Source organism: Sebastes umbrosus, chromosome 1 (genome assembly GCF_015220745.1).
Source record: "Sebastes umbrosus isolate fSebUmb1 chromosome 1, fSebUmb1.pri, whole genome shotgun sequence".
In the NCBI taxonomy this organism is placed as follows: Eukaryota; Metazoa; Chordata; class Actinopteri; order Perciformes; family Sebastidae; genus Sebastes; species Sebastes umbrosus.
Genome location: NC_051269.1, coordinates 43,431,488 through 43,444,989, shown reverse-complemented (window position 1 = coordinate 43,444,989; position 13,502 = coordinate 43,431,488). Strand labels below are relative to the sequence as shown.

Genomic DNA, 13,502 nt, shown 5'->3' with positions numbered 1-13,502 from the left:
GTCTACACATCATCTATAGTCCTGTATGTCTACACATCATCTATAGTCCTGTATGTCTCTACACATCATCTATAGTCCTGTATGTCCCTACACATCATCTATAGTCCTGTATGTCCCTACACATCATCTATAGTCCTGTATGTCCCTACACATCATCTATAGTCCTGTATGTCTCTACACATCATCTATAGTCCTGTATGTCCCTACACATCATCTATAGTCCTGTATGTCCCTACACATCATCTATAGTCCTGTATGTCTCTACACATCATCTATAGTCCTGTATGTCTCTACACATCATCTATAGTCCTGTATGTCTACACATCATCTATAGTCCTGTATGTCTACACATCATCTATAGTCCTGTATGTCTCTACACATCATCTATAGTCCTGTATGTCTACACATCATCTATAGTCCTGTATGTCTACACATCATCTATAGTCCTGTATGTCTCTACACATCATCTATAGTCCTGTATGTCTCTACACATCATCTATAGTCCTGTATATGTCTACACATCATCTATAGTCCTGTATGTCTCTACACATCATCTATAGTCCTGTATGTCCCTACACATCATCTATAGTCCTGTATGTCCCTACACATCATCTATAGTCCTGTATGTCCCTACACATCATCTATAGTCCTGTATGTCTCTACACATCAGCTGGGTGTCCTCTGGTCTACAGCTCTCAGCGGTAGCAGTGGTCCAGTAAATGAGGCATTCAGGGACCCATCTGTTCGGGCCAGCCTGGCCTCAGCTGGACCCTCTACACACCAGGGGACTACTCCGGCCTTATGGGAGCACACACACAGTTTCTCCACAGAAGGATTCAAATGTGCTCAAACACACAAACACCCAGGTCCTCTGATGTAATGTATTAGGAAGGTATTGTAATATTGAAACATGATTTCTGAGCAGCTGAGTGTCTCTCATTCTTCGGAGGCAGAACATTAAATGAGCTAAATAAAATGACAAGCATCGATGTACTCCAATCACCCAACCCTAATCTCTACCGTACCTCCTCATCTCACTACAAAAACATGAATAGGTGGCAGCTAGGGATGCACCGATACCGATACCAGTATCGGACATCGGGTCCGATACTGTGCTCGTGTACTCATACTCCCAAAACAGCTCCGATAAAACAGCACCGATACCACTTTATGGCAGCGTGACGTTAACCTCTCGTCACCATCTTTCGGGTCTTCATGCACGCGCTCACGCTCCACCTCCCCAACGGTGCGGCAAGACGGGCCGGTGGTGCGCCCGACCCCCGCTGCTGCTCTACATGGTTTCTCTCTCTCTCTCTCTCTCTCTCTCTCTCTCTCTCTCTCTCTCCTTCATGTTCTCTCTCTCTCTTTCTCTCTGTTCAAAGACGACCGTACTGATGAACGGAGAGAAGAACAAAGAGGGATGGAGTGATGAGGCAGATACTGGAAACACCAAAGCAGCAGACTTACGGAACAATAATATTCTGTCTTCTCTCCTCTTTTCTCTTTTCTCTCTCTTTCATGTTGTTAACCTTCTGCCCGCCTTCTGTTTCACACCTAAACCTATTTCCTTCCTCCTGTTTCATTTCTCTTTCTTCCCATCTGTCTTTGTTCTACGACTCAACCCTCTGCCTTATTGATTCTCTTTCCTCTGTCACAAACCAAATACCATCACACTGTTCTATGTGACCACCAAACATTCATTCATCACTCTCTCTACTCACCGCTCTCATCCTTTCTTCCCTCCGTGTCCACACCTCCCTCTCTGCCCTCCAGCCGTGTGTCTGGTGATCGGCTGTCTGAGCTTCCCCAACGGCTGGGACTCCGAGGTGGTCCGGGACATGTGCGGCGAGGACACGGGGAGGTACGCCCTGGGCAACTGCTCGGTGCGCTGGGCCTACATCCTGGCTATCATCGGCATCCTGGACGCCCTCATCCTCTCCTTCCTGGCCTTCGTGCTCGGCAACCGGCAGAGCGACGTCCTGCAGGAGGAGCTGAAGGCTGACAACAAAGGTGAGAGGTGGAAAATGACAGAAAGGGCCAAGAAAGGCCGATTCAGTGTGTGCTGTTTCAACATGCCTGTTGGTTGTTTGTGGCTAAAATCACAGACTGCAAAATAGAGATCAAATTCACACAAATACAGAGTGGGATTCAAAACTCAATTCAGTTTCCAGGTAAATAAAAATCTCTCTCTTTTTGTCCTTTTTTCAGATTTTGCTGTGTCACGGGTAAGTTCACATCGTCATTGTTATTGTGGTTGAACGGTGTGTGTGGTGATGCATGAGTGTGTGTCTGAACACATTAACACTATGTCTACACACAGATTCATATATTGATGTATATTTTCTATTATTCTGTTTGGAGAGTGTTTCAGACTTGTAGTCTTCAGTGTTTCTACTGCCAATCTTTTAAATTCTTGCACAGATTGTGTTTCCCAGTCCATCCCGTCAGAGTAATCCTGCATGGAACTGACAACTTCTATCATTCAAAACATCACAGCGAGTGCAGTTTCCCCTCAGCTGACTCTACCAGGTGTCAGGTCACATATGTCGCGCTCCTCCTCGTGAGACAGATGATGTTTGGTCACATTAGAGACCCGGGTAAAGTGATATATTCCATTAGAAGGAACGTGGGCAGAATAAAGGGCCATGCTGAGGCAGAGGGGTTTGAAGATGAGAGGGAATTAGCAAGAAAACAAAAGGTGGTGGCGTGTTGTAAGAAACACCCTCGGGCACAACGCTCTCCCAAAGGAGCGAAGCCTCCTGCGAGAGGAGCGGAGACGTCAGGTCGAGGAAGGCCTTTCACTGAGGAGTGTGTCTGCTGCGTACACCGGGCCCTGCAGCTCCTCTCAGTGTGTAACGTCAGCATCAAAGAAAGAGAACAACAACCTCCTAATTACAAACCAAGCTGATCTACACAAACACAAACCACCAGCAAGACTAAATCCCTCTCTAGCTCCTATTCATTTACAAGAAGAAGAGAAGAGTGAACTCTTAATGTTTTACTCTCACATGTTTCAGACTGAAAACTTTAACTATCTCAATACGTAATGAAAAAACTTTCTAGCTTTTATTCTGCATATGTTGTTTTGAAAATAATACATATAAATTGGGTGTATACTGTCCAGTAGATACTCAAGACAATCACAGAATTAAAGGAGTACTCCAACAATTTAGTCATAGAAATAGAATATAGAAGTAGAACGGACACTTCCATTCAAATCAACGTAGCAGGACGGTCAGAGCGGCGGCTGCTTTTTATGTGTACCGTTGCCATAGCGACCACTGGCTGTCAAAGTTAACGCGATAATAACACGTTAACGCAAATGTATTTTAACGTCACTTATTTCTTTAACGCATTAACGCAATAGATCTTTCTGAGGTTGTAGCGGCAGCGTAGCTGGTCGTGAAGGAGGATAAATAACATTCAAACTTACGCTAAATGTTGGAGAGGATAAACTGTCATGTCCATTTCCATAGGGGTCCCTTGACCTCTGACCTCCAGATCAGTGAATGTAAATGGGTTCTATGGGTACCCTGAAAAACATCTGAAATATAAAAAAAAGTCTGAAAAATAGTTTTTCAAAAAGTCTGAAAAAAAGTCTAAAATATGTCTGAAAATGTCTGAACATTTTTGAAAATAATGTCTGAAAAATAGTTTTAAAAATGTCTGAAATTGTCCAAAAAAGTAAAAAAAAAAAAATATTACAAAATATATAAAAAATGTCCGAAAAAAGTCTGTAAAATATTTTTTTTAAAAGTCTGAAAAAATTTCTGAAAATGTGTGAAAAAGGTCTGAAAAATATTTTTAAAAAGTCTGAAAAAAGTTTTTAAGAAAAGCCCCTTGACCTCTGACCTCCAGATCAGTGAATGTAAATGGGTTCTATGGGTACCCACGAGTCTCCCCTTTACAGACATGCCCACTTTATGATCATCACATGCAGTTTGGGGCAAGTCATAGTCAAGTCAGCACACTGACACACTGACAGCTGTTGTTGTCTGTTGGGCTGCAGTTTGACATGTTATGATTGGAGCATATTGTTTTATGCTAAATGCAGTACCTGTGAGGGTTTCTGGATCAATATCTGTCATTGATTTGTGTTGTTGATTGATTTACAATAATAAATATATACATACATTTACATAAAGCAGCATATTAGTCCACTCCCATGTTGATGAGAGGATTAAATACTGGACTAATCTCCCTTTAAGGTTCATTTAGAATAGATAAATCATTACAAAAGAAATGCTTAGTATTAATATTTTTTCTGAGCGTCACAAACACTTAACGGCTCGTTTTGTCACAATTTGATCCATTCGGGCAAAAAGTCTCTAAGAGCTGTATCAGGGCATGATTTCCGAGCCTTTCGTGTGTGCAGGGAGTCGACAGGAAGTCGGCTCGGCTCGGCCGGAGAGGAACTCTAATGCTCAGAAACCTGGAAGACTGAACACTGTGAACTAACCGTTTCTGGTGGATGCTCTCAGTAAGCAACTCTGAATCTTGGAACACGTCATTATATGACATACATCCACGGTGCCCTTTCATTAGAAGCATTTCCCCCACCTTGAGTAATAATGAATAAAGGTGGTCGTAGCCTGTGGGCTTGTGATTCTGAGGTTGGGACCAGCGAGGCGAGGTAAACCAACCTGTACAGTCGATGTGCTAAACCACAGGGCAGCTCCCAGTGTGTGTGTTTCAACTGGTGAGGATGTGAAACACCAGCATACATGTCTTCATCTACTTTCTTTAGACGGACGTTAATAAGGAGAAATAAACCACCTTACTGTAAAACTGCTTCCTCCCTTTAGATCCATCTCGGCTCCACTCTACGGATGGACGGAGTAAGACCAACCGGTTTATATGACGTGTTGATGTTGATCCAGCTGTGCAGCATGGCACCCTTGCATGCGCTTAGATCAGTTATGGCTGTCCCCTCCTCCGTCTTGTGAAAGGACGATGCATTGTGAACCCCTTTGACCTCTCCAAATGTTGTCTTTGTGGTGAATTTGCTCCCTCGTAGTAGAAAATGAGTTATCTATGTTTTATGCCGTTGATGGTGTGAATGAAATACTGGTGAACTTCATCTTATTTAGGATTTCTTAAAAAAGAAGAAGAGGCAGTGAACTACCAAGGTTTATGTTAGACTGATAGATCTGGAGTTAAAGGAATACTTTGACATGCAGCTCCGTCACCTTTAGCGTGAGTGTTGGAACCTGGTCTGAGCTCAGAACAACAGTTGACCTACAGTATATCAGCTCTGCGCTCTACGAGGCAGCAGCCCGATTCATCGGCCAAGATGAACTCCTCCATCCACAGCTTGCACAAACGCTCCGCGGGTCGCAGCGGTCTCCAGACCGGAGACCGAAAGTAAAAGGTACATTTAGGCCCCGTCTACACGTATACAGATATCTTTAAATACTGATATTGTCCTCTACTGATACTGTTTTGGCATCTCGTCCACATGCAAACAGATTTTATGGATATTCCTGAAAACGCCTTCTAAGGTGCAGATTTGTAAAAGCTCCGGTTACTGTGTGGTATCTGTGTGGACGTGTAAAACGGAGCGTTTGGGAAACGATGACGTCCTCTCCTCATTTTGTGCCCGTTGTTGCTTTGTTAGTAGCTTTGTTTTTCAGACTTTTTCCTGACTTTATTTTTCCGACTTTTTTTCCGACTTTTTTCTTGACTTTATTTTTCCGACTTTTTTTCCGATTTTTTTTCCCGACTTTTTTTTCCGACTTCTTCCTGACTTTATTTTTCAGATTTTTTGTCAGACTTTTTTTTCCGACTTTATTTTTCCGACTTTTTTTTCCGACTTTTTCCTGACTTTATTTTTCCGAATTTTTTTTTCGATTTTTTTTTCCGACTTCTTCCTGACTTTATTTTTCAGATTTTTTGTCAGACTTTATTTTTCCGACTTTTTTTTCCGACTTTTTCCTGACTTTATTTTTCCGACTTTTTTTTCCGACTTCTTCCTGACTTTATTTTTCCGACTTTTTTCCGATTTTTTCCTGACTTTATTTTTCCGACTTTTTTCCGATTTTTTTTCCCGACTTTTTTTTCCGACTTCTTCCTGACTTTATTTTTCAGATTTTTTGTCAGACTTTATTTTTCCGACTTTTTTTTCCGACTTCTTCCTGACTTTATTTTTCCGACTTTTTTTTTCGATTTTTTTTCCGACTTTTTCCTGACTTTATTTTTCCGACTTTTTTCCGATTTTTTTTCCCGACTTTTTTTTCCGACTTCTTCCTGACTTTATTTTTCAGATTTTTTGTCAGACTTTATTTTTCCGACTTTTTTTTCCGACTTTTTCCTGACTTTATTTTTCCGACTTTTTTTTCCGACTTCTTCCTGACTTTATTTTTCCGACTTTATTTTTCAGCCTATTTTCCGACTTTTTTTTCAGACCTTTTTTTCCGACTTTTTCCTGACTTTATTTTTCGTCATGAGCAGGCAACAGAAACAATAACAAAGATGGCGGACTACCGTCTTTTTTACGTTTTGTTAGCACTGCTCGGACTAATTACTACTTTCTATTTGAAAAACGTTCCAGCCACAGGAGGCCGACGCAGGAACACGTTAAACATGTCTGATCATCAGATTATAAACAAATAGAGAAAGCACAAAGCTCTCTGGGATAACTCCCCGTCGAAAGAAGTTGTCTGTAAAATGTGAGAGAAAGCGTATTAACGGTGTGACCTTTGGAGCCCGTTGCATCAGTCTGTTTCTTTATGTGTGTTTTTCATCTCGCCGGCTCGCACTGACTCATATGTCAGAGTCCTTCTGCCGCCTCTCTCACTTCCATCTGCAGCCAAATGGAGCAGAGCAGCAGACACACAGGAAGGAGATTAAATGTAGAGAAGACTATCCAAAATCACAAATCCTGCAGGTCAAAACTCTTCGGTATTTTTCAACCTGGACCCTTTTCTCCCATGTTTGTGTGTCTATGTGACTCATAGGGACGACAATTTCTGAAACTGGTCCGGTATTGAAGGATGACGCTGTAAACTGCAGTCACAAAACGAGCTGTGAAGGTAATTGAACCTCTTCAGTGTGGCGCTACGTCCACTAAGAGTGCTTGTTTTTGTCACTGACAGGCTCAGATTGTAAGTGTCTGACAACATTATGGAAAGAACCCTACAGAGAAATAAACCCTTTATCTTGCCGTACTCTGGATCCGCTCTGTTTGTTTCTCTGTCCAAGTCCTGTTCAAGGAGAAGCCTCGTTGTGAGATCTGAATATCCCCCTCTTCCTCTGTGGGTATAAGGGTCACACCACCCACAGGACCACCACCAGCCTCCGGAGCTTCGTGGCCTTGCAGCAGCTGGTTCATCCTGTCACTGACGGTGCCAGCTTACCCCAATATGCTTACATTACAGCCCGTGGGCAGCTGCCGTCTACAGCGCTCTCCTTCAATACCGGACCAATGTTAGACATTTTTGTCCCCATTAGTCACTTAGACACAAAAACATGGACTTAGACACAGACTTAAAGTAACAAAACTGTTGATGTGTGAATGTGTAAATTAACAGATTCAAAAGTCAGATCCATATCTAGAGTAGAGTAGAGAGTGAAGCACACAGGGATGAATGAGTCCTTCCCTCCTGTGTCACTCCTCTCTCCTCTCCTCTCCTCTCCTCTCCTCTCCTCTCCTCTCTTCTCTCTCTCCTCTCTCCTCTCTTTCTCCTCTCTTCTCCTCTCCTCTCCTCTCTCCTCTCTCCTCTCTCTCTCCTCTCTCCTCTCTTCTCCTCTCCTCTCTCCTCTCCTCTCTCTCTCTCTCCTCTCTTCTCCTCTCCTCTCTCCTCTCCTCTCTCCTCTCTCCTCTCTCTCTCCTCTCTTCTCCTCTCCTCTCTCCTCTCTTCTCCTCTCCTCTCTCCTCTCTCCTCTCTCTCTCCTCTCTTCTCCTCTCCTCTCTCCTCTCCTCTCCTCTCCTCTCCTCTCCTCTCTCCTCTCCTCTCCTCTCTCCTCTCTCTCTCCTCTCTTCTCCTCTCCTCTCCTCTTTCCTCTCTCCTCTCTCCTCTCTCCTCTCTTCTCCTCTCCTCTCTCTCCTCTCTCTCCTCTCTCCTCTCTCCTCTCCTCTCCTCTCTCCTCTCTCTCTCCTCTCTTCTCCTCTCCTCTCTCCTCTCCTCTCCTCTTTCCTCTCTCCTCTCTCCTCTCCTCTCTCCTCTCTCCTTTCTTCTCCTCTCCTCTCTCTTCTCTCCTCTCCTCTCTCCTCTCTCCTCTCTCCTCTCTCCTCGTACTAAACGCATCTATTTCTTTTTCTCAGCTGAGATGTTGCCTGACGCTGTCTCTCTTCTCTCTCTGTTCCTCCTCCAGATTGAAATTCGGGACACCAAAGATCCAAGATTTGGAGTCCCGCGGTACCACTGAGAGACAAACTTCCTCTCCTCCTCTTCCAGTTCCCTCCCTCCATCCTGCCCTTCCTCCTCATCCTCCTCCTCCTCCTCCTCCTCTTCTTCTCTTCAGGTTAAACCCTCACGATCTGGACTCGGAGGCCAATCTCTAACAACTTTATGAAACAGAAGTGAAGTGGATTCACCAAACAAAGGTCAAACTGTGGAAGAGAGATCCATCCTGAGAGGAAGTAGGACCATCAGCTTTATCAAACTCTGGGATAAGATCATTCCTACCACAGAGCGTTACTGTCTCTTCACGTCGTTATAACATAAGGTTATAAAGTTATTGATAATGATGAGCATTCTATGAAAATATACATATTTTTATTGAGTGTGAAAAAGCTGATTCCAGCGTTAAAGACAACGTTATAAAGTGCATACTGTATGTAGAAGCACACTTCAGATGATTTGAGTCATTTTGAAGTCTTTTTCAGGCCAGTTTTCCACCGCTCTTTGTATACGACAAGCCTGATCCCAGGAACTAGAGAAATAAAACCTGTATGTAAATGAGATGTTTCTATGGAAACAGGGTAGAAAGAGACATTTGTTTGCCCTCGTACATGAAACATCCCTGTGAGCTGTGAAATAGTAAAACCTGTTTCATTGTCAAATTGTGAAAAAAAAAGATGTGGGTTCCACTCATCTTTTAACCCTTTGTGTAACTGTGAGCAACCCGTCATCCTTCAGTCCACAATCAGCCGATCAGACTGTTGTCAGGCCATTAAACAGGCGTTACAAGTCCCATAGATGAGGGTCAGTAGGGCCCTGCTACACCCAATAGTAGGTTTAATCATCTAGTCACAAGGTAGATCACTGAAAGAAGGTATAAAAAATGACGACAGCGCCCTCTAGAGACGGCAGTAATTATAGTGCTGCGTTCACACCAAGAATAAAGTGAATTTTCGTCTCACTTTACTCACGGAGCTGGACCGCCGGCATCATCTGTGTTCATTCACGCTGGACGCGTCAGAGAGGAGGAGGAGCTCGTCTCCATAGACACCAACAACTTTTTCTTTCCTCCATCAACCATGGAAGAAATAACCTCTGTTGCTTCTTCTCTGTAAATGTTGGTGAAGTCACAGATATGTCAGAAAACCAAACGCTGTCGTGTCTGGGTTCATGACATCCCCCAGCGGCGAGCTGTATTCACATACTGTGAAATCACACTGACTGTATCTATCAGCCACACGTCTCTACTGAGGTATGAACCCAAAATAAACAGATTGTTCTGTGATTTAATATCAATAAACAGATCAAAATGATGCTGAATTAACTACATAATGATGCTGATTAGTAAAAAGTCTGAATTCATGCTTTGTCAGGTCTGTTACCATGACGACAAGCAGACAACTTTTAAAATGCTTGTTTTCTGAATGGAGTCTGGATGGATCAGAGTCAGGCTACGCAGCTGCTCCATTAACACTCAACATGACGTCATCTAGAGACGTTGTTGTTTCTACCACAGACAGTCTGTGGTTTCTGGTCTCTGGACAGATGTGATGGACTATCGTAGCTCTCGGTGACCACAGACACATATGAGATTTATTTATCCTCCATCTCTGATTGAACAACGTCAGGACGTCAGTGACCACAGGAGGACGATCTCAACGCTGAGCGGCTCTCAGAACACAGAGACACACTAATTTCTTGCTCGAGTTGAAATACGCCAATGACACGAATTCTGTGTTCGCACAGCGTCATTCGTGTCGGCCGGCGCAAATTCGCCTCTTTGCATTGACTTTGTATGTAATCATGCAGCGGGAAAAGTTCGCTTCGCTCTTTGTGTGAACACAGCATAACAGGAACAAAAGCTTCAATCAGGAGCTGTGGTGTAATTCACATCCCATGGGAAACCAACAACGTAAAGTTGTGTTTGTGTTCACAAACGATATGTTTCACTCTTAAGATGTAGTTCTGTTAAGCCAAAACACGTTTTCCCTAAATTTAACGTGTTTTCTTGCCTAAACCTAAAGAAGCCGTTTCGTTTGTGTTCAAAACGTTTCATTCATTTTTACAACGTGTTGTTTTCAGTTTCACTTTTACAACGCAGTAGGCCCCTACTGACCCACATCTATGGTGCTTATAGCGACCAATAACGCACATTTAATGGCCTGATAACAGTCCAATCGGGTGCCACGCTAAGAACAAACAAGCTGAGAGGCAGAGAAATGTCCTTCCTGTCCTCATTCATTTCACTGCATTCTGTTTCTCCTTTGTTTTTTAAAGATTGTTTCCTCCCTCCCATCCACTGGTCTGTGTTCAGGTCTGCTTTAGTCCACTGGGTTTTGTTTGTACGTCTGCCGCCACCAGGGAAGGCCTTGCATGCTGCATCTATCTCAGGCTTGCAAAGACGAGGCTTCCTCTGAACGCTGGACGAGGCTAAGACGGCGTTCAGTCTGACCGGCGGTCCGCTGCACTATCCGGGCCCGCCGGCTGAGGAGACCAGAGCTACAGAGCTGAGCCTCAGAACCAGCATCAAGACAACAGACATCTCACACACACCCTCTCTATGGACAGAGATTAGTGCTTAAAAATACAAACATTTCTATTTGACATGGAAGACACAAAAGTGAGAATTACCCAAATGTATTTTTATTTTATTTTTTCTTTAAAACTACAGTTTTAAATTTACTTTTCTCAATTCAGATTGTGCTCTGAAAAACAGACAAGAACAGATTCAATCAAACAACAGCCGGCTGTGTTCCTCAAGCAGGTGGTTATAATAACTACGGAGGTGGCGTTACTGAAGTAAACTGAGTGGCTTGGTGATTCCACCGTGCATTCATGCTACACTGGTTACAGAAACTGAGCCGAATAGCATGCTGGTGGTCAGTGATGGCGGCGCTGGGTCTAAACGGTCCGGCCATCACTCCCCGCCGCGAGGAGACTACAGAGCTGCCGACCGCAACCGGCGATCTAGTCTCCTAGCGGCACCAGAGTTCGAGTCCGGCGTTCACACCGAGGAGGTAAACGCTCGAGGGTTCGGTTCAACCGGACTAAACGAGGCAATTGTGAACGAACAAGAGTTTCACTCCAGTTCTCCTGTTGCTCTAATAACTGCTCAGAGCAGCATTAGATATTGAATTTGTTATTAATTGTTTTTGATGGGATATGTTATTCTATAATGATCAGTGGCTTACACTGTGTAGGTTTCGGTTGGTGCAAACGATGACATTTAAAGTTAGTCCTTCTGAATGGATCAAGCTCACTGAGGACCGCCTCTCTCTCTTTTATTGTTTATCTGCCCACAAATATGAACCCTTCCTCTCCTGCACCGTTATTCAACGGTACCAAATCAAAATATGGAAACTGTAGTTTTATATTTGACCCCTGACTTTGTATTTCAGTGCTTTTCAATGTGTTTCTTTATGGTTTAATCTCCATTGCTCTGCTGTTGTGATGTTATCTTCTACAGTATGGTTCTGGGACGCTGTGATGTTTCTCATATTGAAAAAGGATTGTTGTTACAGGAGGGTTCAGCATGGCAGCCAGTATCATACGTTAGTGTTGTTGTTTTAAAAAGAAAAAGAATAAACTGATTGACTACTGTTATTGTTCTAACTTTTCAGTTTCAGTTTTATTAACACAGATATGTATTATTAATATACAAAGATCAAAGCTATCGAGTGTTAACTGTTAGAGGAAAATATCTTATGACTGTTGTCATGTGAACACCTTACACTGGAGCACCTATTTCTTTATTTCATTTATCTATTATTAGTAGGGATGTCATGAGAACCGATACTTCGGTACCAAGTCGATTCCAAAATTCTAAAAACGTGACGGTACTCGTTTTCTACAGTACTGAAGGAACCATACGATGCCTACAGGGTCCGAAATTAACACCTGCCAAGCGCCAAATGCGGCTGCTTCTGTCTATGCTCACACACACACACACACACACACAGCGCCATGCGGCAGCGAGATCCAGAGATCCTTTATGTTGGAGAAGAGGATTCACTCGTGAGGGAAAAAAGTCGGAAAATAAAGTCGGAAAAATAAAGTCGGAAAAAAAAAGTCGGAAAAAAAAGTCAGAAAATGAAGTCGGAAAATAAAGTCGGAAAAATAAAGTCGGAAAAAAAATTCTGAAAAATAAAGTCGGAAAAAAATTCTGAAAAAAAAATCTGAAAAAAAAGTCGGAAAATAAAGTCGGAAAAAGATTCTGAAAAAAAATTCTGAAAAAAAAGTCGGAAAATAAAGTCTGAAAAATAAAGTCTGAAAAAAATTCTGAAAAAAAATTCTGAAAATAAAGTCTGAAAAATAAAGTCTGAAAAAAAAGTCTGAAAATAAAGTCTGAAAAATAAAGTCTGAAAAAAAAATTCTGAAAAATAAAGTCTGAAAAATAAAGTCTGAAAAAAAAATTCTGAAAAGAAATTCGGAAAAAAAAGTCGGAAAATAAAGTCTGACAAAATAAAGTCTGAAAAAAAAAGTCAGAAAAAAAAGTCAGAAAATAAAGTCTGAAAAATAAAGTCTGAAAAAAAAAGTCTGAAAAATAAAGTATGAAAAAAAAAGTCTGAAAAAAAATTCTGAAAAAAAATTCTGAAAAAAAAGTCTGAAAATAAAGTCTGAAAAATGAAGTCTGAAAAAAAAGTCAGAAAAAAAGGTCAGAAAATAAAATCTGAAAAATAAAGTCTGAAAAAAAAAGTCTGAAAAATAAAGTATGAAGAAAAAAGTCTGAAAAAAAAATTCTGAAAAAAAAGTCTGAAAATAAAGTCGGAAAAAAAAGTCTGAAAATAAAGTCTGAAAAATAAAGTCGGAAAAAAAAGTCGGAAAAATAAAGTCTGAAAAATAAAGTCTGAAAAAAAGTCTGAAAAAAAAGTCTGAAAAATAAAGTCAGGAAAAAGTCGGGAAAAAAATTCTGAAAAAAAATTCTGAAAAAAAAGTCTGAAAATAAAGTCTGACAAAATAAAGTCTGAAAAAAAAAGTCAGAAAAAAAAGTCTGAAAAAAAAGTCTGAAAAATAAAGTCAGGAAAAAGTCGGGAAAAAAATTCTGAAAAAAAATTCTGAAAAAAAAGTCTGAAAATAAAGTCTGACAAAATAAAGTCTGAAAAAAAAAGTCAGAAAAAAAAGTCAGAAAATAAAGTCTGAAAAATAAAGTCTGAAAAAAAA

At 41.7% G+C, this 13,502-nt stretch overlaps 1 protein-coding gene across 3 annotated transcripts in view; it reads left to right on the top strand.

The window, feature by feature from the left end:
• lhfpl4a (LHFPL tetraspan subfamily member 4a) overlaps positions 1 to 9,653 on the top strand; it is a 23,708-nt gene extending 14,055 nt beyond the window's left edge. Inside the window, exons 2-5 of one of the 3 annotated variants that reach the window (XM_037766489.1) lie at positions 1,774 to 2,010; positions 2,209 to 2,225; positions 4,806 to 4,838; positions 8,314 to 9,653. In XM_037766489.1, the coding sequence (XP_037622417.1) occupies positions 1,774 to 2,010; positions 2,209 to 2,225; positions 4,806 to 4,838; positions 8,314 to 8,367 (341 nt within the window). In that variant the 3' untranslated portion in view covers positions 8,368 to 9,653. Of the gene's footprint in view, positions 1 to 1,773; positions 2,011 to 2,208; positions 2,226 to 4,805; positions 4,839 to 6,956; positions 7,618 to 8,313 lie in introns of those variants that run through there. The other 2 variants (XM_037766498.1, XM_037766507.1) reach the window with 2 other exon arrangements.
• Positions 9,654 to 13,502: the final 3,849 nt, after the last annotated feature.